General features: G+C 45.7%; 6 protein-coding genes across 8 annotated transcripts in view; 2 read left to right on the top strand and 4 right to left on the bottom strand.

The window, feature by feature from the left end:
- LOC128304335 (alpha-N-acetylgalactosaminidase) lies at positions 1-1,752 on the bottom strand. The gene is made up of 7 exons (XM_053041512.1): positions 1,402-1,752; positions 1,169-1,343; positions 979-1,073; positions 746-907; positions 468-680; positions 217-378; positions 1-132 (listed from the first exon to the last, which is right to left on the bottom strand). Exons 1-7 carry the CDS (start codon positions 1,750-1,752, stop codon positions 1-3), a joined length of 1,290 nt encoding a protein of 429 aa, XP_052897472.1.
- A 1,238-nt stretch (positions 1,753-2,990) lies between these two features.
- On the top strand, positions 2,991-11,956 carry LOC128302191 (V-type proton ATPase subunit C). The gene is made up of 9 exons (XM_053038950.1): positions 2,991-3,230; positions 4,105-4,262; positions 4,351-4,504; positions 8,757-8,943; positions 9,020-9,118; positions 9,202-9,457; positions 9,544-9,641; positions 9,707-9,842; positions 9,918-11,956. Exons 2-9 carry the CDS (start codon positions 4,122-4,124, stop codon positions 10,011-10,013), a joined length of 1,167 nt encoding a protein of 388 aa, XP_052894910.1. The 5' UTR covers positions 2,991-3,230; positions 4,105-4,121; the 3' UTR covers positions 10,014-11,956.
- A 123-nt stretch (positions 11,957-12,079) lies between these two features.
- Positions 12,080-13,386, bottom strand: LOC128304023 (queuosine salvage protein). Its single transcript, XM_053041145.1, has one exon. It carries the CDS (start codon positions 13,384-13,386, stop codon positions 12,205-12,207), a length of 1,182 nt encoding a protein of 393 aa, XP_052897105.1. The 3' UTR covers positions 12,080-12,204.
- Positions 13,387-13,594: 208 nt separating this feature from the next.
- LOC128304434 (uncharacterized) lies at positions 13,595-14,558 on the bottom strand. The gene is made up of 3 exons (XM_053041623.1): positions 14,467-14,558; positions 13,914-14,386; positions 13,595-13,846 (listed from the first exon to the last, which is right to left on the bottom strand). Exons 1-3 carry the CDS (start codon positions 14,489-14,491, stop codon positions 13,646-13,648), a joined length of 699 nt encoding a protein of 232 aa, XP_052897583.1. The 5' UTR covers positions 14,492-14,558; the 3' UTR covers positions 13,595-13,645.
- A 610-nt stretch (positions 14,559-15,168) lies between these two features.
- LOC128304720 (uncharacterized) lies at positions 15,169-15,706 on the top strand. The gene is made up of 3 exons (XM_053041933.1): positions 15,169-15,300; positions 15,373-15,510; positions 15,570-15,706. Exons 1-3 carry the CDS (start codon positions 15,169-15,171, stop codon positions 15,648-15,650), a joined length of 351 nt encoding a protein of 116 aa, XP_052897893.1. The 3' UTR covers positions 15,651-15,706.
- A 152-nt stretch (positions 15,707-15,858) lies between these two features.
- Positions 15,859-26,212, bottom strand: part of LOC128300599 (uncharacterized) — a 39,241-nt gene continuing 28,887 nt past the window's right edge. For all 3 annotated transcript variants that reach the window (XM_053036724.1, XM_053036723.1, XM_053036725.1), the window contains 10 exons: positions 25,167-25,219; positions 24,284-25,080; positions 24,034-24,098; positions 21,866-23,776; positions 21,521-21,806; positions 21,334-21,451; positions 18,237-19,151; positions 17,874-17,888; positions 17,169-17,395; positions 15,859-16,866 (listed from right to left, as the gene is read on the bottom strand). In XM_053036724.1, coding sequence (XP_052892684.1) covers positions 16,659-16,866; positions 17,169-17,395; positions 17,874-17,888; positions 18,237-19,151; positions 21,334-21,451; positions 21,521-21,806; positions 21,866-23,776; positions 24,034-24,098; positions 24,284-25,080; positions 25,167-25,219 — 4,595 coding nt within the window. In that variant the 3' untranslated portion in view covers positions 15,859-16,658. The remainder of the gene's footprint in view (positions 16,867-17,168; positions 17,396-17,873; positions 17,889-18,236; positions 19,152-21,333; positions 21,452-21,520; positions 21,807-21,865; positions 23,777-24,033; positions 24,099-24,283; positions 25,081-25,166; positions 25,220-26,212) is intronic.

Consider the following 26,212-nt stretch of genomic DNA (forward strand, 5'->3'; position numbering starts at 1 on the left):
CTAGAAGCTGATAAAATCCGTTCCAAACTGCGGCACAAAGCGGTACAAGTTGGCACCGGATGGGTTAACCCGCGTCTCAAATGTGGAGCCGGCGCGTACAAGAAACGGAACCGCCTTCGGTTCGAAAAGATCCTACAAAGCAGATGACATTCGCAAAACTCAAATTTCAACTGATACATGCATGCGTAAACTGGAAATGATTTCCATTACACTTACGTAAACTTTGTAGCCCTTAATGTTGGTGCTGTTGCTTAGACCGACGTCTTCCCGCAGCTTCACGGCCACGGTGTACGGTGCACCGTCGGCCCGGCGTGAAACAAATGCAATTGCTTGCGTCAGCTCATGACCGACCCTGGGCAGTATGGATCGTTTCCAGATCTGTGTGTGGAAGATACCGACGTGGAAGATACAGCAGCCGGAATGTGAGATTGTTTTGTATCTTCATGCGCGCCTGGTATCTCGCTTACCTCTATCTTGTTGATGGTCTTTACAAGCCGTCCCTGAATGCCCAACGGATCCTGGTTAACCTTAATGATGGCCCTGTTAAGCAGTAGCGCTTTAACCTCCGGCGTCACCTTTGCGAGATCGTTCGATATGAGAAACGGGGCAGCTAGCACCGTCCAAACGGCCAGCTGGGATTTGCTCTGATCGTAGCTTAACCCATAGTTTCCCAGAATCAGCTGTCGGGAAGGTGATCGGACGTGAAAAATCTAACCTCCAACAAAAGGAATTTCCCCTCGCTTACCGTATCAGGATCATTCCAATGTCCCGGTCCAGAATGTGGGACGATTCTGTTCTGATTGTCGGAAAAGTATTTCGTAATCTCCACCACCGACTGGTGCGAATCCTCAATGTCTCCCCAGTTACGCCACATGTTGCATGTTTCCTTCAGCTGCTCGTAATCCGGCTAAAGCGAAAGATCACCAATTCATTGCTCTGGTTTCAAAACACGGATTGAAATTCAATAGCTACACTTACGATGATACCATTGTACTCCTGATAGGCGGGCCACGAGCAGGAGTACAATATTGGACGACCGGTTTCGTTCATAAATGCACCGAACTTGATGTAATCTGGCACGTGTAACAAAACAGATGAACAATGCGCAAAATAATACAGTGCCTGGGTGAAAGTAAAACGTTTTCTTTGCTTCGCTTCGCACTCTTACCATTCACCATCAGCTCCACGTCAGCGTAACAACCATCAATCTTGATGAAGTCAACGTCCCAATCGGCAAACGTTTGTGCGTCCAGCTTGAAGTAGTCCATCATGCCGGGATAGCCGGCGCACGTTTTTGTGCCAATGTCTTGATAGATGCCAAACTTTAGCCCTCGCTCGTGGATCTAGAAAGACGCACACTTTAACCTCGGAACCGGAAGTTAGGTTCGGCAGGATTCTTACATAGTCAGCTAGATATTTGATTCCGTTGGGAAATCTGTCCTTGTTCGGTTGCAGCACACCGTCCTCATCTCGCTCGTCTGCCATCCAGCAGTCATCGATGTTGACGTACTCGTAACCAGCATCCCGATAGCCTTCGGACACCATCAGATCGGCCATTCTCATAAACAACTGCTCGCTGATACACTCATCCGGATACTTTCCGCAATCCGTTATACACCGATACCTCTCCCAACTCATCCATCCCATCGGTGGTTTTCGTGCCAGTCCATTGTCCAGCCCATAAACTACTACTGTCGCACAACAAACAAGGATCACTCCTGCCAAAGCTGGACATAGCTTAACCGGTAACATCTTGCACAACCAATAGTCCACACTATGCCCACGCTTTCCTAACAGACGACTAGCATTCCCAGTTCTTGCAGAGCTACATTTTATAACAAGAAGTAATGTGACCTACCCTTTAATCTGACCCATTAAGATAGGTTTGTCGGCTTTATCAATGCATGTTCAACGTCTATTGACTCCTCGGGTACTCGAGACCATAAAATGCCTAGCAGGACACCTCAGAACAACGACCCCCCTCCAAGTGCTGAGTAATTTGATGACCCAAATTTCGTTAGTGCGCCATTACAGTTGGCCGATCGGATCGATACGTCGTTGGTCAACAAGTACCTGCCGTCCGTGCCAAAGAGAATTTCCCAACAAATTTAAGATTTATTGCGTGAAGAATGATAAGAAGCTTACAGCCGACCGGTGCCATGCGTACATGATCGTGGTTAAACGCGCATCTTGATTCTGTAAAGAATTGGGATTCGCCCTGAGTTATATTGCTTTAATTCTCTTCCGATACGATTTGTTTTGCCTCGACTAACGAAGAGCGTTTCAAGGCCAAACTACTGAAAGTAATGAACCTGTTTAGTTAGAGTAAAACATGCTGAGGTGCTTGTAAACTCCATTAGGAGAAGAGATCACCGTAAGTGCTACCTTTATCAACAAGTTTTCAGATGAATTAGTGAGCTAAAGCGTGGCAAATGTAATGCGATCCTAATTGAACATTAATCGACTAGGAATGTTTAGGGGTAATTAACTTGGTAGATATTTTTTATCACTAGCGATCTTATCGAACAAGAAGCATTCTTCTGTTTGACCGCATTATTCTCACTTGTTTATTGAGTTTTTGAAATCTTTCAAAGTTAATGTAAATACTTTAATTCGAACGAAATAAATGCTAGATCCTATTATTAGAGCTTGTGATGCCGACAGGTGTTAATTACACCAAGTTTATTTAGAAAAAGGAAAATGAAATATATGTTTTATTATGGAAAAAGCACCCTGTATCCCTTGAAAACATAAACAACATCAAGAAAACTCGAAAGCTAGTAATATTTTCAAGCAACTCATGTTGAGATGCGTTCGAATCAAAACATAACTGAGTGAAACAGCATGCGGGAGAGTTTTCGCTTCGCGCAAGTGAGAGAGCACCCTTTTGACAGCTCCAAACGATTTCCACCACCAACACTCGTGCAAATCGCGTTCGCTGTGTAGCGAAACGTCGCAGAAAACTCTCCCACACAAGCGCACCGCTCCGAAAGCAATCACGTGAATATTGTAATGGTGGAGAAGAGAAGATCTGCTGCCGTTGGTGTTCTTGCCTGAGAGCTGCCTGCGTTCGTAAGGATTTCCCGTGTCCGTGTGCTGTCCGGATTTGTTGCCATCGTTCACCGCCGTTCCGTGGAACATTAGGATCTGTTCGGTTGCATTCCGGGACCATCTCAACCGCGTACACACAGAGGACCAGTTCCGTGGTTGAACAGTTTGCATAGAAAAGGGTGAGTCTTGCCTTGCCGACGAAAACGGTGACGGTCCCTTGAAGGGTTCTCGTAGTGGACGGTAATTTTCCCGCTCACCTCCGCATTGGAAAGTTCCCGTCCCGTGTGAAGGTGAAAAGCAGGAATCGCTTAGAATTTGTTTTAGCTGTTACCGACGGTTGGATCACGGAACACGAATATTGATTCCAGAAAGGCGTAACGAAAATCGATAATGTTCGTTCGTGCCCCGCACAGAGCGCTGGATGTCCTGCGGAAAGTGATGGTATCCGCTGGTGTGGGCATGGTGCAGTGGCAGGATTAAACAAACATCGGTTTCTGTCTGTAGCGAGCGTGCTGGAAAACACGGAAAATATTGTGCATTGAAGGTTTTGAGCAACCTGAGCCAGGAAAAAGGTGGATGTCATGTGACTTATCAGTTCAAAACAGCTGACCATTTTTTCGCTTCGCAAGTGCACTATCTCGCTTACACGTGCGGTCATCGGTATTGTTCATCTCTCTCGCTCGCTGCCAGGTTGCATAGGTTCCCCCATAAGCAACATAACTGGTAAATAAGTGAAGGCGCAGAACCATTGCATAAGTGACGGGAAAATGGTCTGCCACAGCCAGAAGAAGCCACCAACGGATATCCAGAAAACTGCAACAAAACCATCATGATTGTCATTGGTATCGATTTTAGTGTCATCGATTCAAAACAAACCAATCTAACCCGTGTGTAACACGGTGGACACACGCGAATGTCAAGGGAACCGGGGAGGCTCCGTAACGAATGAGTGAATTAAATATTGATCAGTAGTCATAAAGGACCGATTAGGCCCTGGCTGTGTTGAGCTGAGCGACATCCAGTTTACTAATCGATTATTGCTTTCCGCTACAGGTGTTGCCCCCGATAGAATGTCCACAATGACGGAATACTGGTTAATATCTGCACCGGGCGACAAGACCTGCCAGCAGACCTGGGAAACGATGAACAATGTTACCAGCAAGCAGAACAATCTGTGTGAAAACTTTAAGTTTCACATTCCGGACCTGAAGGTATGAATATGGGTGACATCTAGCAGGAAATCTTCTACAGTAGTAGAGCACACCATTCATGCGGTTTATTCGTTTCTATCTATTGTAGGTGGGAACCCTCGATCAGCTGGTCGGGCTGTCCGACGATTTGGGCAAGCTGGATGGCTACGTAGAGCAGACAACGCGCAAGATTGCCGCCTATCTAGGCGACGTGCTGGAAGATCAGCGCGACAAGCTGTATGAGAACTTGCAGGCCAATAACAGTGAGTAAACGCTGGAATGTGGTGTTGGTTTCTTATTATTTGAAGTATGGCTGTATTTTCCATTACTCGCAAAGGATTTTCTCTTGTAGACGCGTAGGTAAATGCATACATTTTTTTCCATAACACTGATATCTCAATGAAGTAGAATCTCGTCGAGTGCGTACAAAGTGCGTAAACGCAGCAAACAAAAATTAATCAACCCTATCAATTGTCGTTCGAAGTTAGTCAATAGCAGGAGTGGCTGCCATTGGCGTTAGTCTATTTTGTGGAATGTTTTTCTTTTGCCTTCTGAACCTCATGAGCAGCTTCTTTTGAGCGAACGCCAAATAAGTTAGTTCTATAGTGATCTCTTGATTTCGATGAATATTCTTTCGATCTTTGAAATATTGTTGTACTTTCGTTCTGTTACATCGATTCTTTTGTTCCCTATCCTCGACCCTTACCCCTTACACCTTGCGCCCTTCCAATCTTAACCTGTATCTTAACCAATTCATTCAACACCCTCTGCACACTATCGTACACTTAACCCACTCTGTGTTATGCCCTATCGCAATCTGCGTGTGCATTATGATGCGGGGATTACAAAAAAGGCCCGATCTCATCGGATGATGAATCCGGTCCGGCAACACTGGCGTTGGACAATAATAAACGCTTAGCACTATTGAGTGATGAAGCCGGTGGGCAACCATGTGACCATGACCAACGGCCACGAACTCGTTCCTCCAGCCATAGCCACAACGAGGGTGGCACAACGACGGCAAGTTCCTCGCGTCATGGTAGCATTACGAATTCTTCCTCATCGGCCTGTTCGGTGGAACGGCATCATCACGGAACGTTGACCACCAGCGGTGCTGAGCTCGGGCTAGTGTGTACCTGTCCGATACCGTCGACACCAACGACGCCGACCACACCGCCAACGGTGGTGTGCCAAGTGTATGATTACGATAGGATTTACACAGTGGCCTGTAGTGATGCTAACTGTAATTATCGCGCTAGCAGTAAAGATGGCCAGCAGCAAGCGATCAAGCCACCCCGTTCTCCGAGAAGTTCGCATGCGAGCAACAAAAGTCGTAAGGGTAGTAGCAGCAGCGGTAGTCACGGTCACCTGACGGTAACCGGGAGACCACCTGACGAATGCGGTCACAGCGCACCCGAGACGGACCATGACGAGCAGGAAGAGTCCGGATTCGAGTGGCGCTGGTTTCACCGGCGCAAGCATTCACAGACTAAGTCCAGGTACTGGCCGTCACGGTCCCAGCGAAACTATTTAGCAGATAGGCCGGTCATCATCCTGTGTGTTGGATGTTGTTGATGATGAAGAATGTGACCGTTGTTGTTGAACAATCATCACATACACATCCTGTGTTGTTCTTGTCGTTGTTTCTGTTGTTTGTTCGTTGATGTCTCACTTGCGATCATTCGGTTCGACACATCACATTATCCCACGTCGCCGGTGGACAGATGCATTCGATTGGTATACGGTGGTGTAAAACTAAGTTCATGTTTCATTTCCACATCATGCAGTATCATTCCTAGCCCATTCATGAATGGGCTTACATTGCTGCCAATTGATTATCGTTCATCATTAAGTCTAAAGTGAACATATTTGGGAGGTTGTATGTATGTTCCTTACGCTCGTATGTATGTATGTACCTCATCATCTGAAAAAGAATCATCAACCGAATTGGACAGTACCGTTGATGTGTGTTTGTACTTTTCTGTCTCTGTATGTCCCTTAAATGTTACATCCCATTTGATGCCAGTTGTTCTTTTGCTGTATCACTGAATGTATATAGTTTATCATTTGGAACCGTTCTGAAGGAACGTCGCCCACTTGTCGCGATCGAACTGAACACACGCATTCGTAGTAAATGTTCGCTGTTTTTTACGTGTGAATATGGTGATCGTCATGATGATCGGTTTAAAACACATTTATTTGAGCTCTTCTACTCTATGCATTGAATTAGAGGCGAATGTATCCTTTGGCGAATGTGTAAACCGTACCAAACATTCCGTTTTCGTTCGCACCTCACCACTCCGGCGATGTTTAACGGATCGGTAGGAGTCGCTCGTCAAGCCATCTGTTCGGCGGCCACAGCCCTGGGCGAGCATCCGGGATCGGTTTGCGCATCTCACCCGTCAGCAGTAGTTGCTGTGGAGGTAGAGCGTCCACCGGCAGACATGACCGTGCATCAAGTCCCGAACAGGACGCTGTATCGGAGGTTTACGGCGGCGGTGGTATGCTGGATCCTTCCTCTACTGGCGGTGTTGCTGCTCCGTCTGGGACGACCTTCACGTCCACGGTGGCACGGAATGGGTTGCGTCAGGGGAAGGCCACTGCAAAAAAGCTGCCACAACCAACGTCGGTGTCGGCGGTCATCAATCCAGGTCAGGCTTACCTGGTCCTCATTAATGTTGCGATCAATTTCCTTCTTCTCCTTCTTTTTTAATGCATAATTTCCCGTTACACAAATACACCCTTCTATTTCTCTTTCTCTTTTTCTCACTTCTACTAGCTGCTCTGCTGTCCTATGTTGTGTTTGTTTAATTGAAAAAAAACTGCATACTTCAGGTCGTTTATTTTCTGTTGTCCACCCTTCAAATAGTCGTTAGTCCTTTGTGTTGCCCACCGCTGATCACCTGTGCTGCCGATTCACTGTGAACACGTACCCGGATAGAGAAGGCTTTACTTTTCCTGCACAACCTGTTCGGCTCCCCGTGTTGCAATTGTTTGCTGGGTTCCATAATTATTGCACAACCCACCCTTGCCCCGTGTTGTTGTGTTCTGGTGCATATAAAACTATTCTAACCTGTCGCTCTGTTTGCTACTCTTTCTGTATCACACAATTTATCTTTTTTTTCTTTTAATCTGTTTTCCAGTCCTTGTTCGTTTCAGGATCATCGCCATGTTTGCTGCAAGCTGTTTAAGCGCTCTTATGTTTTGCGTGTCCTTTCTTCTTTCCCAGTGCAAGCGTGCTAATTGCACAAACAGATCATACACACTAACCCCAACCTATACCACTTCCCTTGCATCATCCATGGAGAGTACACTCCGTCTGTCTCAGCCTGTCCAAACCATTATGTCCTGCCGTTGAGTTTTATTATTTTATTTCCAAGTGTCTCGTTAAAGTTATTTGCACTATTTGCAGCGTCCTTTTTTAGTAGAAGTTTTCTATTTTTATTATCATTTGCATTATGTCAGGTGCGATACTAAGTTCTCGGCGACGTTTTGATTTGCTAGCTTTAATCTATAATTATATACAATAGCTGTTGAATCAGTCAAAGAGCGAAGTCAATATATTGTTCAAATTGTTATGATAACTGGGTATTTCGATAACTCATAATAGATAATCCTGCGCTTGTCCCTCCAGACAGTCTGAACATGCCCGTCTACAGTATTAAACGTGTTATTTAGTTCCCTCTGGCTATATTTAGTTTGGAATCTGACCTTTATTCCATCTATGTTTCCATCTGGTCGCGCAGAACTTAGTAGCACACTTCGTATTGCCGCACGCTTTCCCACTAATAATCCCCGTGCGTAATTCCCTTCCTTTTGAAACGTTCAAGTTTTATGCGAAATGTTTTACCTCCCAGTAACGTTAATGCATTAGTTAGAAATGTGATTGGAAAGGAAAACAAAGACAAAACTGTTGCAAGCATTTCCGTTTCGTTGCCGTTTTTAGTGTAGCGGTTGAAGTTGTGAACACAATTGAAGGATATGATTAAATTTTGATTGTGCGTAAAAATGATGCTTCTACCGTTGAGCGAGTTTAGTGAAAAATGAACAAATTTACACAATTATTCGTACCAGGCATATATTAGATATTCTACTTGTGTAAGCTATAGTAGTTCCTCGCTTTTGATAATGTGTTTTCCTTAAATTCTGCCGCTTTGTTTTGCTGTACATTTTATTTGTAGTGTGAAACATTATAGTAAGCAAACAATAGAAAGCGTATATTTATATTTCTTTTAAATACCGATTCTCTGTATGATGCATACACATTTTCGACAGCACACGCGCGTCATGTATCTTGTACCTCTTCTTTACTTTATGTACATGTGTGCTATTTAGGCTTCGTTTTGTTTTTGCAGGATCGGTTCATACATGTTTCGATCTTTTCCGAAGCACCGACACAGATTTTTTATGTTTTTTGACATTTGTTTCAATTTTCCGGAAGTAGCCACATTACTAATTAATTCTTGATTCTTTGTTTTTTCTTCCCCATTCTGTTCACTTGTTCTTTAATTTTAGATGACTTGGCTTTGTACATCACCCGCTTCCAGTGGGATTTGGCCAAGTATCCGACGAAGCAATCGCTGCGTAACATTGCGGACATTATCTCCAAACAAGTCGGACAAATCGATGCTGATCTGAAGACGAAATCGGCCGCGTACAACAACCTGAAGGGTAACCTTCAGAATCTGGAGAAAAAGCAAACGTATGTGCGGATGAGGATAGCTGTTTTGTTTGAAAGTTTTAAGTTAAAAGCTTGTACCCTACTTTCTACCCTACAGTGGCAGTTTGTTGACGCGTAATTTGGCTGATCTGGTAAAGAAGGAACACTTCATTCTGGATTCGGAATACTTGACCACGTTGCTCGTCATTGTTCCGAAGTACGTATACGGAGACATCGCTCAAAAGGCGAGAAGTTTTGTTTTCTAGACATTGAATTCCGCTTTTTTGTGCCTCCTGAAAGGACCAACATGAGTGACTGGAATGCGCACTACGAAAAGATCACGGACATGATCGTGCCCCGTTCGTCGCAGACGATCACACAGGACGCAGACTATGCACTCTGTACGGTGACGCTATTCAAGAAGGTCGTGGACGAATTTAAGCTGCACGCCCGTGAGCGTAAGTTTGTCGTGCGTGAGTTCGTTTACAATGAGGAAGAGTTGGCCGCGGGCAAGAACGAAATCACGAAGCTGGTTACGGACAAGAAGAAGCAGTTCGTAAGTAGTTTGAGTGAGCGTTTGTTGGAAAGCTGGAATCGGCAAATAACGTTAATGTTGCATATTTTCGTTATTGATCTTTTTAGGGCCCGCTGGTTAGATGGTTGAAGGTCAACTTTAGCGAGTGCTTCTGTGCCTGGGTGCACGTTAAGGCACTGCGTGTGTTCGTTGAGTCGGTACTGAGGTAGGAAGATATACAATTAGTATAGTAAATACATCAGATATTGATATTGGTGCCACTGTTCCCAGATACGGACTGCCAGTCAATTTCCAAGCCATCCTGATCCACCCGAACAAGAAGAGCACAAAGCGTCTGCGCGATGTACTTCAGCAGCTGTACAGTCATCTCGATGGCTCGGCGGGCTCTTCCGGTGGTAATGCGGATGTAAGTGCTTCAGATTGTGCATCTTGTAACACGATTATACACAACACAAAATAATATTCGTTATTTTTCTTGCAGAACGTCGATATTCCTGGACTCGGTTTCGGACAATCCGAATACTTCCCGTACGTGTACTATAAGCTTAACATCGATATGGTCGAAACGAAGGTTTAAACACAGCGGGAGTGTATCTGAGGGTAGACCATTTGTCCGTTCTTTTTCTTCATCCTACCTAATCGTGTTTCCTTTTACCCCATTTTGCACCTCCTATGTCGCCGTACATAGTGTTTTATGTTTTTTTTTCCTTTTTTTCGTTCTTTGTCTCGTTATCTTGTATGATGTTATGCAATTGTTGTTAAGCAATTTATCATAGTCCCTCTGTTACGCACAAACTATTTGTTTTTATTTTTTTCTCGTGAGGAACAAAACAACATCCCTTACTTCTCCTCTGCAAATCGATTTCAGGTATTTGTTCCCTCGTTTGTATTCGAAATTGATCCGTTTATGTTGATTATTTTATTGATGAGTTTTATTGATTATTGCTTAATGGGCAACCGAACGTGAAGCCACAATGTGTGCGCGTATCGTTCATGTATGTGCCCGTCTTGTTTCGAACTATTGTATTATCCTTTATTCCCCCGATTCGGCCGTCGTGTTTATTAGCTGTATGTAAACCGAGCATAGTTAAGCGAGCATGTTACAAACAAAACGATCAAAATGAATGTAGTAAGATCGCATTACGAAAGCGTTCGTATCAGGTGCTTTGACCGTGTATTAACAAACGCTCGGTAACCGACTAAACAGGCAAGAAAGATACAACTAAACATCCCAAACGTTGGCTGGTTTGGTGTACGGAACGGTAAGGAACACGCACACCCAAACCAACACCTTTTGTTTACCGTTCCCTGTTACGATAACGTTGAGTGCGAGGTTACAATCGAAGGCGAAAGCTTCCTCAAGTTCAGCGATTTGACTAGCATATGATCAAAGTATTATCTCGTGTCACAATCAATTTGCCAACCGTCATCGGGCAAATCAATATTAGTATGGTGCCGTGGTGTTAAATGCAGATTAAATCGTTTCTTTTACGTATGTCGTTGTTGCACCCAGTTACATGTCCGTGAATGTGTACATACTGTCGCATTGGATTGGAGTTCAAGCACTATCGACCAACGTCCATTGCGAGTGCATTGACTAGATCGTTTCATTCTCCATTAGTACCGATCCTTACAAAAAGTCCACCCCTCTCTCACACATGGTTGGTGGTGGAAAAGCAGACAGAACAATAATCGCAGTTGATGCGTACCATAAGGCCATCCTTGTGAACCGAAATCCTCCCGTCATTAGTACTGGCCGATACGAATAGGAGTTTGGGAGATGGTGAGGACTGTGTTGCAAAAATCTTGTTACTTGAATGTGCAAATTCTATAAACTATTCCATAAGTGAAGCCCGTATGGAGAAGAACCCTTATTCCAAATGAGTATCATAATTGAAACCGAGTGTAAAGACGCTTGCATAGTAGCTATGGTAAACTATCTTTACATGCCAGGGATATCGAGGCAGTTGTGCAAATCTATGCCGATTGGATTACACTGCAAGCAAGATAGTCTTTTGTTATCGTATATTATATTTCGTGTAAATAAAACGTAGTTCCAGGTGGAAAAATGTAGACTGTAAAACAAAACGGAACAACCCAACAGTCCAATGGAAAAGCGCATAATAATGGAACAGTTACAAAATCAATAATAATGATGAGTGGCGATGATGATGATGATAGGAACATTCCAAGCGAAACAAACGAATTATTTATCTTTTCAATGTGTTAAAACAAGGCCGATTACTATCGAAGGCATTGAGAATGAGCGAAACATCTTTTCGAAGATTTCATAAATTTACGACTGAATGCTGTGGATGGAGCAGGTGAGTATATCAATTTAAACAAGGAAAACCAACTGATCGTGCTACTCGATTTACATATTGATTTTAATAAGACTTGTTGCATTAAAGCCATGTCAATACTATACAACGGAAATGAATTTCGGTTAAAAGATCACTTTTAACTGATTTTTGACCGTTCTTGCAGAGAGAGAAGACATGGTACAACAGACTAAAAACGTTTGGCGATATGATCCACTCCTTCTGAATGGGCTGTAATAATGGATTGTTAGATAATAAAATAAATAAATGTACAATACCCAAATTTAGCTAAAGCCAATTAACTCATGCTAACCAATTTATGATCGTGCGTATAGCCATATTTTATTTTTAGCTGCCAATTGTATGATTTAAAAAAATACACAATGAGCTGGTGGACCAACGTAATTGGCTGGTCCAATCTTACCAATCTTGGTTTGGCCGATTGGTTTAGTAGTAAACGCTGATGGTCTTGTGAAACGGGATGTACTCCAGCTCAGACGCGTGCTTTCTACGATAATCCCACAGGAAATGATCCAACAAGATAGCATTCACGCACTTCGGATTGATGTCAGGATAGCTCGTGATCAGTTTCTGTCGTACCATCGCCTTCAATTGTTCCACCACGTGGATAGAAGCACCACGAATTTCAATTTCCTCGCGAGATCCGTACTCCAACAGTGTGTCCTCCTTCAGCAACGTCATCAATTCATCGCTGTAAGTTAACGTTCCAAAGTGTACTAGCACCTGTGGTACCCGGTAGTCAGCAAACATCGTGATCGCATCGATGTCTTCGAACCGACCCAATCCTTCTCCCCGGAAACAGGACCACACATCGCCAACCAAGATTTGAGCCCGCTTGTAGAACGATACACGTGTCTCCAGCGGTGATGCACCGTCATCACCGCCATGCTTCAGTACGGCTTCGTCCCGGAAGCAGGGAAAGTCTTCCACAATGCGCTGTAGCAGCTGAACCGCTGACCCATCACAGGTGCGAACACAGTTTTCAAAATTCCCCTCATACCGTTTGAGCAGTACCTCGCCAACCTCGTGTAAGCAGTCCACTCTCGATTGTAGCAGTGGTGCTTTCGTACCTTCCGTGTCGGAACGCAGAATGAATTCCAGCTGCTCGACCGTAATTTTCGAATAGAAGGACGGATTGGTAATGTCGATTCCTTCACGCATTGCCCGGTTAATAGCGGCACACAGTGCGAAGTAGCCCGTCTCGCCATCCACTTTCCATTTCGTTGCATCCGCTCCCGGTGTCCAGAAGCAAAAGTTCAGCGTATCGATCAGAAAAATCCAATTGGCCGCATGCGGATCCTTTGCCGTCGGATGATGTTGGTGTTGGGAAAAGTTTTCAATGTTAATTTCCTTCTCCTTAATGCCTCGGATTACTCGGTCGGCCAGCTTGTCGATGGCTTCCTCGTGCACGCTTATGTACCGGGCGTTCTTTACGATCAGCTCGCCGGATTCAGCAGGAAGCAGTTGTGGAGCCATAGCGGAGTTAGTACGTCTGCAGGGTTTACTTTTTACACCAAAGTAGAAAGCACGTGGTGCGTAAGATAGCGATAATGCGCGTGGTAAGTGGTGCCGGCTTAACAAAACTAAAAAGCGCGCGCTATGCTGCATCCAGCTGATGTTTATGTTTTCCTAATTATTGATTTGATTTATTTGACATTAGATATAGGGTCGTTTATATCTAAGGATTTAGATATGATGCTGGGATGCGATTTTACAAAATTGAACGCAGAAGTAGCAAGACGACAACGATTAGATTTAATAAAATATCTACAATTGCAAAAACTATCAAATAATGCATCACTTGAAGTCGTTTTTGTTCACGATAAATCAAATACTTTATTCACTGCACATCAACGAACAGCTCCATCTATTCCAAGCCTAACTTTTGCTTTATGATGAACTGTGGCAATCGTTTGCCCTTCCAAAAGCGTGGTAACGGCACATCGGTAGCCTGTTTTAGCTTACTGGCCACATACGCTTCGGCGGAAAACTTTTCCGCCTCCCTTATTTGGCCTATCAGTTCTGCTTGGAACAGTTTCTCCTTTTTCAATTCTCGTCTTTGTCGCAGCTGAAATAGAGGATGGCGTTGTTAGAAGTCGAGGGGATTGTACCTTTGATCACTCAACCGTACTCACCTTTAACCATTCGAACTTCATGCGCTTGCGAAGCTTTTTCAGCTTATGCTTACGCATTTTGCGCCTACGGATGACGATCAACCGAGCTGCTTGTTTGCCATGTTCATCCTTCGCGGTCGTATCGGTGGGTAGCTCTAGTGACGGTATTACCGCGAGGTTATCACCGATCGGTTCGTGCAAGCCGGGACGTTGCACAGGTGTTTCGATAATGCGGGACACAATCGGAATGTCGATAATTTCTTTCAACGGGATCAGTGGATTCCTTCGTATGCTATTGCCTATCTCGAACTTTCCTATCGAAGAACGCAATTGAATTGGACAAATCGGAAGCAGTTCGTCCACCTGCTTTCCATTTGTGATAAGCTGTGGTTTTGCACTGTTCGTAATTTTCAGGGCAATTGCCGGCAAAATCACATTTGACGATGGTTCGTTCAGTGCGATGCGGCTAAAACTGCGTGCAAGCGACGCGACTCCTGCAAGGTGGGAAATGTGCGAAAGACAGGATGATAAGAAACCAAAGCATTAATCAGTGTAGGATTTGACCCGTACTTACCGTAAATATGCCGGTGATGGAACATTTTTCCGTGACCATCAACAAATTTCGCTGCAAAACCCGCACACGATTATACAATGTTTTGATTTTTCCTGCACCAGCTGTCAAACTGTCAACACACTGGGTACAGTGCGGGTAATTATGTTACAACAGATTAATAATAAATATTGCAAAAGAAACAAGAATATATAAAAGATTTTACTATATTTCTGAAGTAAGAAAACTTCAAACGCAGACGGAATTTCAAATAAAGGTCCGATATTGATCAATAAAAAAAATCTGAAAATCATAACACATCCAACTGTTTCATTCTAGTGTGCGTACGTGTCAGTTGGTCAGGGTTGCGTTCAGATCGGGGATTTAAAATTTGGAGGTTATAAAACGTGATCACTTACCCTGGGTATGGCGCCTCCATCGTTTTGCCTTTTCAGTATTTGCCATGTGGGGAGTTAGCTGTTTATTCATTTTGATACATTCATTTATACTTTAGTTGTTAAATCTTAACCGTTCTGGGCTGTGAGTTGAAAAGCAACCAGCATTTTATTTTGTGCGCATGTGCACAGAAGGGAACGTTTTGTTGTTGTTCACATCGCGTGTTTGGAAGTAAACAAATATCTGCCATACAGTAGCTGTTGAATCTGGGGCGGATTCGTATTTTTATCCGCTTATACATTGTAATAATCAGGAGCATATCGTTCCAAAATGTTAAATTCTGCCTCGGTATCCTTTTTCCTATTGTCCATCATAACAATCGCCATGACAGTATGGGCTGCTGACGTTGATAAGGTAGTGTTTCAGTTTCCCGAGTATGATTTTAAGGAAACGAGCAAAAATGTAAGTATGGGACGGTATCGATTTCGGCTTGGACACCGGTTCTAATTGAGACGGTTTCCTATCCACATGCAGGAGCTTACGTTTCGCGAGTACGAATCAGCTTGCGATCAAAGCAACCGGTGCACGGAGTTTGATGGCATCGAGCGGACACGGTGCGTTCGGGAATGTATTTCACCTTCGTGTTACCAGGAAATATATAAATTTGATGAGGTAAGGTGAGAATTGTTTAGTAAAACAGAGTTATGGGAATATTTTTATTTTTATTTTAGCTCGAGGAAGGTGAAATCGATGTACGACTGAACTCATTCCGTGCCTGTTTTATGCAACGTCTCAATCGCAACCGTGGCTGAAACACGTTGCTGTGTACGCATTACTACAGTAGTATTTGAGTATTCCTCATGGCCTGTTCAGTATTCAGCATTGAAATTGTAGTGCGAGCAGTGTGGTCCGTTCCTAACCATTCCTAGGCCGCAACGCGAATCAATCAATTTTTGCAAATAAATAGTCCACTTTATTAACACATTCGGATAGTTGGTGTTGAGTTAAACGCAACATTGGTTGAGGTTTAGTTTTTTAAATGCTTTATTTTCCATCAAATCCATAAATTCATCTTTATTCGCTAAGATGAGAATGAACCACTTGTGAAAACAGAAAGCTCACTGTTCTTGCAATGGTAAATGCAGGAAAGAAAGGAACGTTAAAAGAAGAGAAAGAAAAAAAACTACAAACTCATTAACAGTGCATGAACATAACAAAATGGTAATGAAATGACGCTTAAACCAAGGGTGAAAAAAATGTAACAAAAAAAAACAAATGATGATTTTAAAAGACGCATCGTAGATGGATCACTGTACAACCAACCAATGAAGTGTTTCAAACGCAGCCAATAATAAATTAATCCTGTTCGTGCGTGTGTGTGTGTGTGTGGGTATGTTTTTCCTTCATTCCTACATCCCCGTATGCGGAAGGCTGCTCCTTGCACAAAGCGCGATGGATAGAACTTACTGGGTCTTGAAAATTGTCGCCACTGGCGAGAGGAAACAAGATGGCCCCAAATCACACACATTACATCTGAATGCATTTCAAGTAAATCTAGCCCTGGAATACATCCTACCGAAGCGTTGAGCGATGATGGATGAGCTGTGTATGGTTTGTATGTGTACATGAAAAACTACATGGCTAAATGAATTTCCACACACTGGGGGTGGCCCGCTAGGCGACTGGTTTTAAAATGGCACAACGACTCTCTCACACTCTCCGTCTCGTTTTTTTTCCCACTCGAGGAGAAATTACATCGGGTGAGTTCCTCTTCCAACCGGTGAGGGTATTCCGAAGTCCGGGGATGTCCACTCGGGGGTTTACGATTTGTTCTTGAGGCTTTCGAAAAACTGTATGCTATTCTTCAGATGGCCTGGAAGTAGTACGGGACTGCCGGGACGTTCCGGTGACGTATGGCCATCGTCACCATTACCCGCACTGTTCCCCTCACCATTGCTATCACCGTCCCCTGTCGGCAACGGTTCCTCCTGTTGGCCCACCTTATGATCGTCTGTTACGTTGTTGGCCCTGTAGTATCAGCGCGCGCGTGTGTGCGTGTTGTGTATGTGTGGTAGTAAGTGGAATTTAAAAAAAGAACATATCTCAATTAACTAATCATCCATCACTGTAGTATCGAACGCATGACTACTAACTGCAGCGACTGTTTGTCTACTACTAAGCTACCGTCTAACGTACATGCAATTATCACTAGTTTGACTACTAAACTACGAGCTAGAGCAAACACAAAAAAAACACATTAACAAAACAACTACAACAACTACTGCCGAAAGTGTGCCCCACTGGAGAAGCTCATCCGATCGACCACGTACTTATGCTCACGGATCTGCTTGGACAGACTGCGCGCCGTTATGCTGTGACCGGGTGCCATCGGGTAGTACGTCGACTGCCGGTACGCCTCCAGATTGAGCTTCCGTATCTCGCGTATTTCGTCCCGCACCGCAATACTGCTCGTGCTGCTGTACTGCCGCTGGCCCTTCGCATCGACGCTCGGCATCCCTTCCTCGTTCAGCACATCGGACGACTGGCGGATAAAGTCCTGGATGATGTTGGCCATGCACCAGGAGAGCGAAAGAAAGAAGCGATCAATATACTGGCACTAGGCACTATGGTGGTTTATTGGGAGTAAAGGAGTATAGTAGATGAACTTTTGATAAACACACACCGATGCGCTTTTGGGGTAGAAAGGGAGAAACAATGCTCATGACAGTGTTCAGTGTAGATGCGAAACAGGATTAGAACGTTTGTGTGTAATTATATTCTGTAAGGTTGTATTGTAGTATTTTTTTATGTGAACGAGTTGTTTGTAAAAGTGGAACAATATTATATACATGAGAGTATTCTTATAATGATTTTGAACAGGCGGGTTTGTCTATTGTATTATATTACAAATGTGTAAAGTAGTTAAGTGTTATGTGATCATTAATTAAACACACAATCACACGTATATACACATGCACAAAGGAAGGTGAACGATCGTAAGGAGATGTTCACATTAGGCAAACACTGTACATTACCTTTCTAAGTTTGATCTTTGTGCCACCATCATTATCATCATCATCATCATCATGGCCATCATCGTAGGTAAAATAAAAACCATAAATAAAAATAAAGCAAAACATTCCAAAGAAAGAAAAGAAGAGACAATGTCAACAAAACCCACGGGCTCGTGCTTTCACTACTATTTAAATCACACACGAGCGCGTGTGCATACTAAAGCACCTTCTGCAGCTAGCGGCTGGGAATGTAAACATTGCTGCCGCTTTTTTTAAATATTAACCGTAAAAAGCCAAAAATACAGCTCCAAAACTCTATAACTAGATAAAAAACTTTAGCCCCCCCACACACACAGACACACATACCGGCTCCCCAATACTTACCCTTGGTTTGTACAGTGGTTTGGGTGGCATCGTCGAGACATCGCTCGTGCTTCCACTGTAGCACTTGGCCAGTTCCTTCACCGAGGGCAACACATCGATCACGTCCTTCTCGATGATCGCAAACTCGCTACCGGTGACCGTTCGCGTGGCAGGAAAGTCAATGTGAAGCGACGAGTGCATCGACGGCAGTACGTGCGTAGTGCCCTGTTCGCATCCTTTGGCCGTTTCACTCACCAAACTGTTGGTGCTACCGGTAAAGCTAAGCTTGCGTTTCGGGGCGAAGAATTTGATCGTTTCCGGTGAGAGCGGTTTCACTGGGAAGGGCGAACGGCGTGCGTGGGTACGATCGTCCGCCCGGTCGCCGGTGGATAGCTGAGACTTTAGGGCAGATACGGCACTGGTACCTGGTGGCACTGCGTGACTAGCATTCGCCGGCTTAACCGGACTCGATTGAGGTAGTATTTGCAGGATGGTATCGTGCACTGGTTCCGGTTCCATTTGGTTCGCACGTACCACCTTCGCCTCGCCGGTGGTCAGATCGTAGATGCGCGTTACGTCCGAATCTTCACTGTACGTAAGGCTGTCCAGTTCCGGGCGGGCGGTTGATGAGGTTGGCGAGTTGACGGAGCTTAGCTCGGACGAGATGCTCATCATCGAACCGTTCGGTTCCGGCTCCACCGGGACGAGATAGATCTCACGCGCGGGCGTACTGAGGTAGCTCAACTTGGTACCCTGCTTAAGGATCGGATCATCGGCCATCACCTGTATGGGACGGGCGGCGAAGATATCTTCCACCTTTGGATCTCGCTGTTTGCCGAAGCTGCTCGAACGGTACAGCGAGTTGCCGGATGGGTCTGCGGACAGCTTTTGCTGCACCGCTACACCATCATCCACATTGCGGCCGAGCAGAAGGGACTGTGGAAGTAAGAAAAGTGGCATTAGCATTCCGTCCAAAAGGTGTTGTACGAATTCTACGAAAAGACCCTATTAGTACAACGGGGGTAAAATGCATTTATTTTTTGGTTTGATTAGCAGCAGTATTGGATTAGTTTTGGATCGCCTCCTTTACACCATGTACAGAGAGTAGTGTATAATCTCCGGCAGATACAATGATAGGTTACTTGTTATGTTATATGTATGTGTGTTACGCACTTTGGACGAAGTTTTACACCAGATCCGCACTAAGCCGATCGTTAGAAGCAGTATCGAGGAATCGCCATCTTACGTCCAGAACATTGGCGTCTTATCATTGGCCCTTACTTTCCCACAATTCCTTGATACGTAAGGTGCTTCCTTTAAATAAATCGTTTCGTTAGTAGCTAGATTCTGAGGATTACAGTGGATGAGAGGTATGTATGCATGTATGAGAGCGGAAGTCGTCCCATTGCCATTGTGTCCCAAGTGTTCGTTTGCGGCCATGTTGGATGATGGATGAAACTGTTTGCCCACCGTTTAGTGTCGTTACAGACAACACGTTCCCAATGGATGAAGGTAAATGATCGATGAGGAGGTCACGCTATTTAGCCACTACTAACATTAATCCCATGTAGGGCGGGGATGCCTTAGATAACACAGAATACGTCCCATGCCCAGATGTTGTAAATCCCTTCTACCTGTCCTCGTCCTATCGGTTTTAGTGAACTACTCCGGATGAGTGTGGTTTAGCTAAGCGGTTGTATCTAACCCCGGAACCAACTGATAACACCTGATCCGCGGTACGCAGTACATTATGTGAGCACGAGTAACTTACCCTCTGGGTAATAGTGGGAGAATAAATGGGAACGAATCGGATCGATAAACCATGGTCTGAAATTGGATCGTCCTTCCTGAACGTCTGATCTGACGTGTTAGTGTAGACCTACGTGAGTAGCGCTAGAGTCACCACTCGTTTCTTCTTCTATGTAGTGTTTTTTTTTTTTTGTTTTTGAGTACTGAAATTAGAAAATGCTTAAACCACGACAATAACGACACAGACGCACGACAAACTTGTGGGACAACAACTCTTCCAACACAGGCAAATCAACCAACCACAGCAAACGAACAGGACAAACGACAACAATACCGCGGAAGTTGAAGGGATTGGACAACGATGAACACATGCACTAAACCTCGGCTCCACTTACTTCCCAGAATGTACGCTGATAGGAAATTTAACAGTAACAATCTATCATGTTTTCGTGTATTTGTGCTGTTGTACGATGTAGAACTTAGCTAAGCATCTATCATTGCTGGTGGTATGTAATCTCTATCTGAACCTACGATCTACTATTGATCCGTTAAAACATTAAAATAAAGCGATAAAGTACATAAAGTACATACGCTGTCCACTTACGACAGCAAGGTCCAAACACGATCTCTGCGTGGTTTTGGATAAAGTATAAGTAAATGTTTTCGTTGGCACACATCACTACACATCACCTCTACTGGTGGCGACCTCTGTCGGTTCCACAACAAAGTTCCCTCGCTTGTTCTGCAATCATTTACTCAACGTCGATCGGTAACTATCCGTCCGTCGAACGACGGGAAAAGCAGAAAACTGTTCTATCCGGCTCTTTACACTAGCACTGCGCCGTAACGTGCACAGATCAGTAAAAACCGTCTCAACGACCGCGCCCGAACTAGTCCGGGACGTTTCATGTTTGTCTGGCGCACCGGCGACACGCCGACAGGACGAAGATTTGCGCGGTAGCGTATTAGTGGCAGGCCGTTCGTCACCGGTCCCATCCGGACCGGGCGAAGACTGTTCGTCGAAGATTGGGTTCAGCACGAACTGGCGGGTGGTTGCGTGCCGGGCCCGGAAACTGTCCCGCTTGTAGTCGCTGTGTAGCGTTTCCTGCTCGAACTGTGCGATAATGTGGGCGGGAATGTCAACCGCCGTGTCGCTACCGGCTGCGGACGGTGTTTTGGTTTGATAGCCTAGATCAACGGATGCGGCCCGGTGTAGGGTCGACGACCCACTGTGGGACAGATCGTTCTGGGGAAGGCTTCGGATGGATCGTATGGAGGATGATCGACCGACGGCAGCCGGTGCATTGTTCAGGAACCGATCCATGATGTAGGAATCGGTCGGAAGCGTGTAATATGTTTGGTGACTCACTTTCTCATCGTCGGTACTGTGCTGCTGCTGCTGCTGCTGTTGAACACCCAGCGTTTGCACCGGTGCACCGCCCGCACGTAGACGCTCGGGATCATTGATGTAGTATTCCCGTCCGATCCTAGAACCAGACACAAACATCCGGATGTATTTGAAACAGTGTGATTAGCCAACTTCAAACCAAACTTACTTCTTCGTTTCCGCTAAAACACCCCCCGTAACGGACTGTAACGAACGATCATTTTCCGTGCCAGAGTCAGTGGGTTCTTTGGGTGGAGTGGGCTCGTCGTCAATGAGTACCCCAGCGTCACCCGCTGCCGGGGCAGCTTCCTTCCGCACTAAGCGATCGATCTCGATCATGCTGGTAGGTCGACTCTTTTCCGACAGTCGACGCTGCAGTGCATCCGGCGAGTAAGGATTGTTGGCGATCGGTTTAGCGTTACGCCATTTCAGATGCTCCCGCTCGGCAATCGATCCTGGAATTCGCAAACAATCATTTAACCACTCCCGGCGTATTAACCCCAGACGAACTTACCCGGTATCAACGTGTCCGTCACATCCAGGGACGCCTCATGATCATCCGTATCGTTGTGGCCTGTCCGACCATCTTCTGCTCCGTTGGTGGTGCCCTGCTGATGGTCGGGTATTTTTTGTGCTGCAACGATCGAACAAGCGTCAGCCACAGAGTCCAGTGCGTGCGGTTCCTCCAGAACGGTGTCTGGAGAAGGTGCGCATACGATACTTTGATTGCTATTCGAGGGGTTAGTGTCAATGCTAGGTGACGATGCCTGTTCCGTGAGGTTAGTTGACATGCAATTGTTAATGGTGGCGGAGTTGATGAAGGGCGTGGTGGTGTTGGTAGAGAAAGAAGTAAATGGCGATGAGAGGGAGGGAAGCTCTGTGTCACTGAAGGGCATGCTGGTGTCGTCGATTTTGGACTCCGACCGGGACTCGATCGATTCCTCCGTGTGTGTGGACGGATCCTCGCCCGAAGGGTCTTCGCTTTCGATCGTTGCCGTCGTGGATGGTTGCTCGGTGGATGGTGTGTGCAGCACAGTAACCATCGGCGGCGGCGGTTCCGGTGAAGACACACGTAACGCTTGTGGTGATTCTGCCGACTCGATGCTACACTCCAGAAGCGGGGCCGCTTCTTCATCCATCACAATGGCCTCCTGTACGTACTCTATGTTCTTCAAGCTGTCACTATATTCAGCCATCTGTAAACCTGCTATTTCCATGGGACTAGGAAAGGATTCGTCTAGATCAACGAGAGGCACATCGCGAATCGCATGATCCTTACACGCGCGAACTTCCGTTTGTGTTGGATCATTTATGGCCATCTGCAGCTCCTCGTGAAATGCGGCCAGGGCATCGAGTTCCTCGGGTGATTCTACCATTTCCCACTGCTCCGGTTCGGGATCCGGGTAGGGTGGAAGTGGTTCTTCCGCCAAGTCAACAGCAGGGTGGTTAAGAATATTCTTCAGTTCCTCACAGTAGGCACGCATCTGCTCCGTAACGGCCCCAATCCCGGGCGGACCTTCCGGGCTGGGGGCATTATTGTCGAACGTCACCAGATCTGGTTGAAGCGTTATTCGAGTTGGCGTGTCTTCTACGGCACATTCAAACGGATCATGCTTGACGGCCACAGAAGTCTGTTCCAGTGTCTTCAGCTGCTCGGCAAACTCTAGCTGCTCGGGATTGCCCACGTAATGTGCCGCTGGTGGAGTTTCCCGTATTTGAAGCAGCTCTGGTGAGCTTTCTGCCATCGTTCGATCGGGATAGTGTTCTTCCATCAACGAACAGAACTCATCGTCCTGTCCCGTGAGCAGACTGGCATCGGTAGCTGGTTCGTACGCGTCAAACGATTCCAAACCATTGAACGATTCCGCCAACGGGAGACTGTTATTCGTCGCTTCCGACACCGTGCCATACTCGCAATCGTCATCCGGTTCCGTTTGCATACTGTCCGCTGGAAGCAGTGCCGATTGTTTCACTTCCGTCGGTAGAGAACACTCTTCCGCAATGACTTCCAGCGAAGTCTCTATCGGTTCCACAGTTGGCAATGGTTCCGATTCAATCACTTCCTGCAGGATGGCCGGCGGTTGCTCCTCGGAGATGGCTGTCAGGGGGGAACTGTTCGCAAGCCGATCAAACACATCCGTGATCGTCATCGTGATCGGATGTGGTGACAGCACCTGCTGTATCGGCGAGTCCGGCGGTGACTGTGTTTCCAGCAGCAGCAGTTGTTGGGACACTTCCGGTTGTTTGAAACACTCAGGTTTGTTAGTATACCTTCCACCGTGGTCGCTATCGGGTGTATTATCTTCACTAGCACCATTACCAATTGTGCTATCCGCTACACTAACGCTACTATTACTACCTGCTACGGTTACTACGGGATTTGATGGAGAACTATACGAATGCGTGTGTTGTTGTTCTTGGTGTGCTGCAGAAAATACGGTTAAGGTGGATTGGAGGTGTGAGAGCATTGTTAGTGTTCCATACCGGTAGTGTGTTTGTCTAGTGTTTTTTTTTTGTTGGAAGGGCAAGGAAAGTGCGTGCATTGGACTGTACAGACAGGGTTCGGCGGTGGTGGTTAGTTAGGGGGCCAAACCTATACGGGGGTTGGGTTGCTACTGGTGCTGCTAGTTGAACGAAGGGTTATGGTAAACTGTAGGACCTGCGGCGGTCGGGATGACTTACCTCGATCTATTGGGATTTCTTTTCGGTCACCGTAACCGTTGGTGTTGGATTCGGTGGCGGAACTGCTGGAAAGAATGTGGAATAGGACGACCGAATGTTAGAGTATTCCCAACAAGTGATGGTTAATAAATTCTATGGACGATCACACAAATACTGGCAATGCAAAGAAGCTTCTGCAAGAATAAGCTCACTAAACTCTACTTAATCAATACTAGCTCCACAATGGTGGTCCCTTGGTATCTGAACTCACCGATTGTCACCGGCCTCGGTACGCTGTAGCAACTTTACATCATCGGTGATGACGTTATTGTTTGCCTCAAAAACATCATCCAGGAAGGGATTCGTAATGGCCGGATTGGTAGTTTCCACCTTCTCCGCTACCGGTTCTATACTGATCAGATCATCGATCTGCAATCCGACGGCACTGTGACCGTTGGTTTGGTTCTGTGTCGACTGTTCTGCCAGCAGCTGACTGTTGGTAGCCTCCGACAGGACATCCTCATTGACCGGCAGTGAGTTGATCGACACGAGACTGTCGGGCGGCAGATGCTCCTCCAACGAATCTTGTGTTTTGGACGAGGAGGATATACCCTCGCTAGTATCCTTACTGCTCGTTGCTGTTACTGCCGCAGGACGCTGTTCTGGGGCTGTTCCTGCATTCGCATTACCATCCGACTCGTACCCCTCGCAATCCGAGCCGGCCTCCGAAAGATCGCTGATCTCGTCCGCATTCTTGTCGCCGATCAGTGCTTTCACCTCTTCCGTCGGCGATGGCACGAGCATGGCGATCGAGGATTCGGTCGTTTTTAGTTGCCGCTTGCGGAAAAGCCAATTCTCCTCCCACGTACCATCGGTGGCGTTCGATTTGAGTGATTGCAGATCGTCGTCCTCCGCACCGGAACCGGAACCGGTCGTATCGGACAGATCGGGCAGGGGTACTTTGTGCCGTTGGATGTAATCGCTCAGGTACGACTCGTCTGTATCGGAGAGTCGTCGTTCTCCGGGGGCTGTATAGCTGACACCTTCGTGCAATTGGACGTCGTCAGCCTATTGGTGCGTGTGGTTGTAGGTTAGTATCAGGAAAACCGTCGAAGGAAATTGAAGATGATAAAGTATCGACTCGTACGACTTACCGTTGCGGACATCTGCCGGAGTGATTCTTTGCTCAGCAAACCCCGATGGCTGCCTGCACGAAGCATGCAAAAAAGGGCAAAAAAACAAGATAGTGATGTAACCGTTTGAGAACACAAGTGCTAGACTGGCAAAAGCAAATTGCAAAGGCACTACATAAATAAGCACTAAATGGTCTTACGACCGAAGCGGAGGACACCTTTGTTTCAACCGTGGGGGAAGACCTTTAAACCGAAACTGCGTTCTACGCCAGAGAAAAGTGAAACACTTCCTTAAAACCAACACCTTCTCGGGTGTTGGGGAAAAGTTCAAGGCCAATAGATGGGTTCTATTTCGAGTATTACAAGTGTCTCACGTGCAGACATGGCTGGATATCGTGTATCGTTGGTAAATCACTGCCACAACACACGGAGAAAGACTCAGGAAGATCTTCCGGACACTTGTGGGTCTAGCACGATGCACCGCACATGCAGGAAGAAGGAAGGACCTAATTGCATTACCCAAAAACACCGTTCTTGCCTTGTTCTTGTCTAGGATACCGTGGCACACGCATTTCGCAACAAGCTAACAAATCGCCAAACACATTAATGCAATTATTTTTGCCCTCTCGGTCTGTCTTGGTTTTAAAATGCAATTTTAAAATTTGTCACAAATGAAAGTAACACTGATCTGGCGCCAAACGATTAAGGTAACCTTGCACATTAAGCATTCTAACGTCTGGCTAAGCCACCGTAATCCATGGCAAAGCGTTATGAAGTCTTGAGCTTGGCTTGAAACATTCTTGCAGAATGTTTGAAAGTAGGCATTGTTGAGGAAAGAAAGTTTCATAATTGGATCAAATTTTCAAACGCTTCGTGTAAGGTTTGGGGCCAATCGATAACGTAAAATCATGTTACATCTAGACAATTCTTGTTGAAAATGCCTGCCCTTGCCATTAAGACTATTGATAAGAAAATAATTGCGCTACAAACTGAAACTGGAGCTGAATTCTACTTAAAGCACCTTAGAACATAATGCACATTACCACTAACAATTTGAAATCATCATT

This window comes from Anopheles moucheti, chromosome 3, assembly GCF_943734755.1.
Source record: "Anopheles moucheti chromosome 3, idAnoMoucSN_F20_07, whole genome shotgun sequence".
Taxonomy (NCBI): domain Eukaryota; kingdom Metazoa; phylum Arthropoda; class Insecta; order Diptera; family Culicidae; genus Anopheles; species Anopheles moucheti.

Excerpts from the sequence above, each read along its gene's own strand:
- LOC128304720 (XM_053041933.1), top strand. The coding sequence starts at position 15,169 with ATGTTAAATTCTGCCTCGGTATCCTTTTTCCTATTGTCCATCATAACA. Across the intron at positions 15,301-15,372 it reads TTAAGGAAACGAGCAAAAAT|GAGCTTACGTTTCGCGAGTA; the intron begins GTAAGTATGGGA and ends ATCCACATGCAG. Across the intron at positions 15,511-15,569 it reads AAATATATAAATTTGATGAG|CTCGAGGAAGGTGAAATCGA; the intron begins GTAAGGTGAGAA and ends TTTTTATTTTAG.
- LOC128304335 (XM_053041512.1), bottom strand. The coding sequence starts at position 1,752 with ATGTTACCGGTTAAGCTATGTCCAGCTTTGGCAGGAGTGATCCTTGTT. Across the intron at positions 1,344-1,401 it reads TCAAATATCTAGCTGACTAT|ATCCACGAGCGAGGGCTAAA; the intron begins GTAAGAATCCTG and ends GCGTCTTTCTAG. Across the intron at positions 1,074-1,168 it reads CGTGGAGCTGATGGTGAATG|ATTACATCAAGTTCGGTGCA; the intron begins GTAAGAGTGCGA and ends TACACGTGCCAG.
- LOC128302191 (XM_053038950.1), top strand. The coding sequence starts at position 4,122 with ATGTCCACAATGACGGAATACTGGTTAATATCTGCACCGGGCGACAAG. Across the intron at positions 4,505-8,756 it reads GAACTTGCAGGCCAATAACA|ATGACTTGGCTTTGTACATC; the intron begins GTGAGTAAACGC and ends CTTTAATTTTAG. Across the intron at positions 9,119-9,201 it reads TTGCTCGTCATTGTTCCGAA|GACCAACATGAGTGACTGGA; the intron begins GTACGTATACGG and ends GCCTCCTGAAAG.
- LOC128304023 (XM_053041145.1), bottom strand. The coding sequence starts at position 13,386 with ATGCAGCATAGCGCGCGCTTTTTAGTTTTGTTAAGCCGGCACCACTTA.
- LOC128304434 (XM_053041623.1), bottom strand. The coding sequence starts at position 14,491 with ATGTTCCATCACCGGCATATTTACG. Across the intron at positions 14,387-14,466 it reads CCATCACCGGCATATTTACG|GAGTCGCGTCGCTTGCACGC; the intron begins GTAAGTACGGGT and ends CCCACCTTGCAG. Across the intron at positions 13,847-13,913 it reads TGAAGTTCGAATGGTTAAAG|CTGCGACAAAGACGAGAATT; the intron begins GTGAGTACGGTT and ends CCTCTATTTCAG.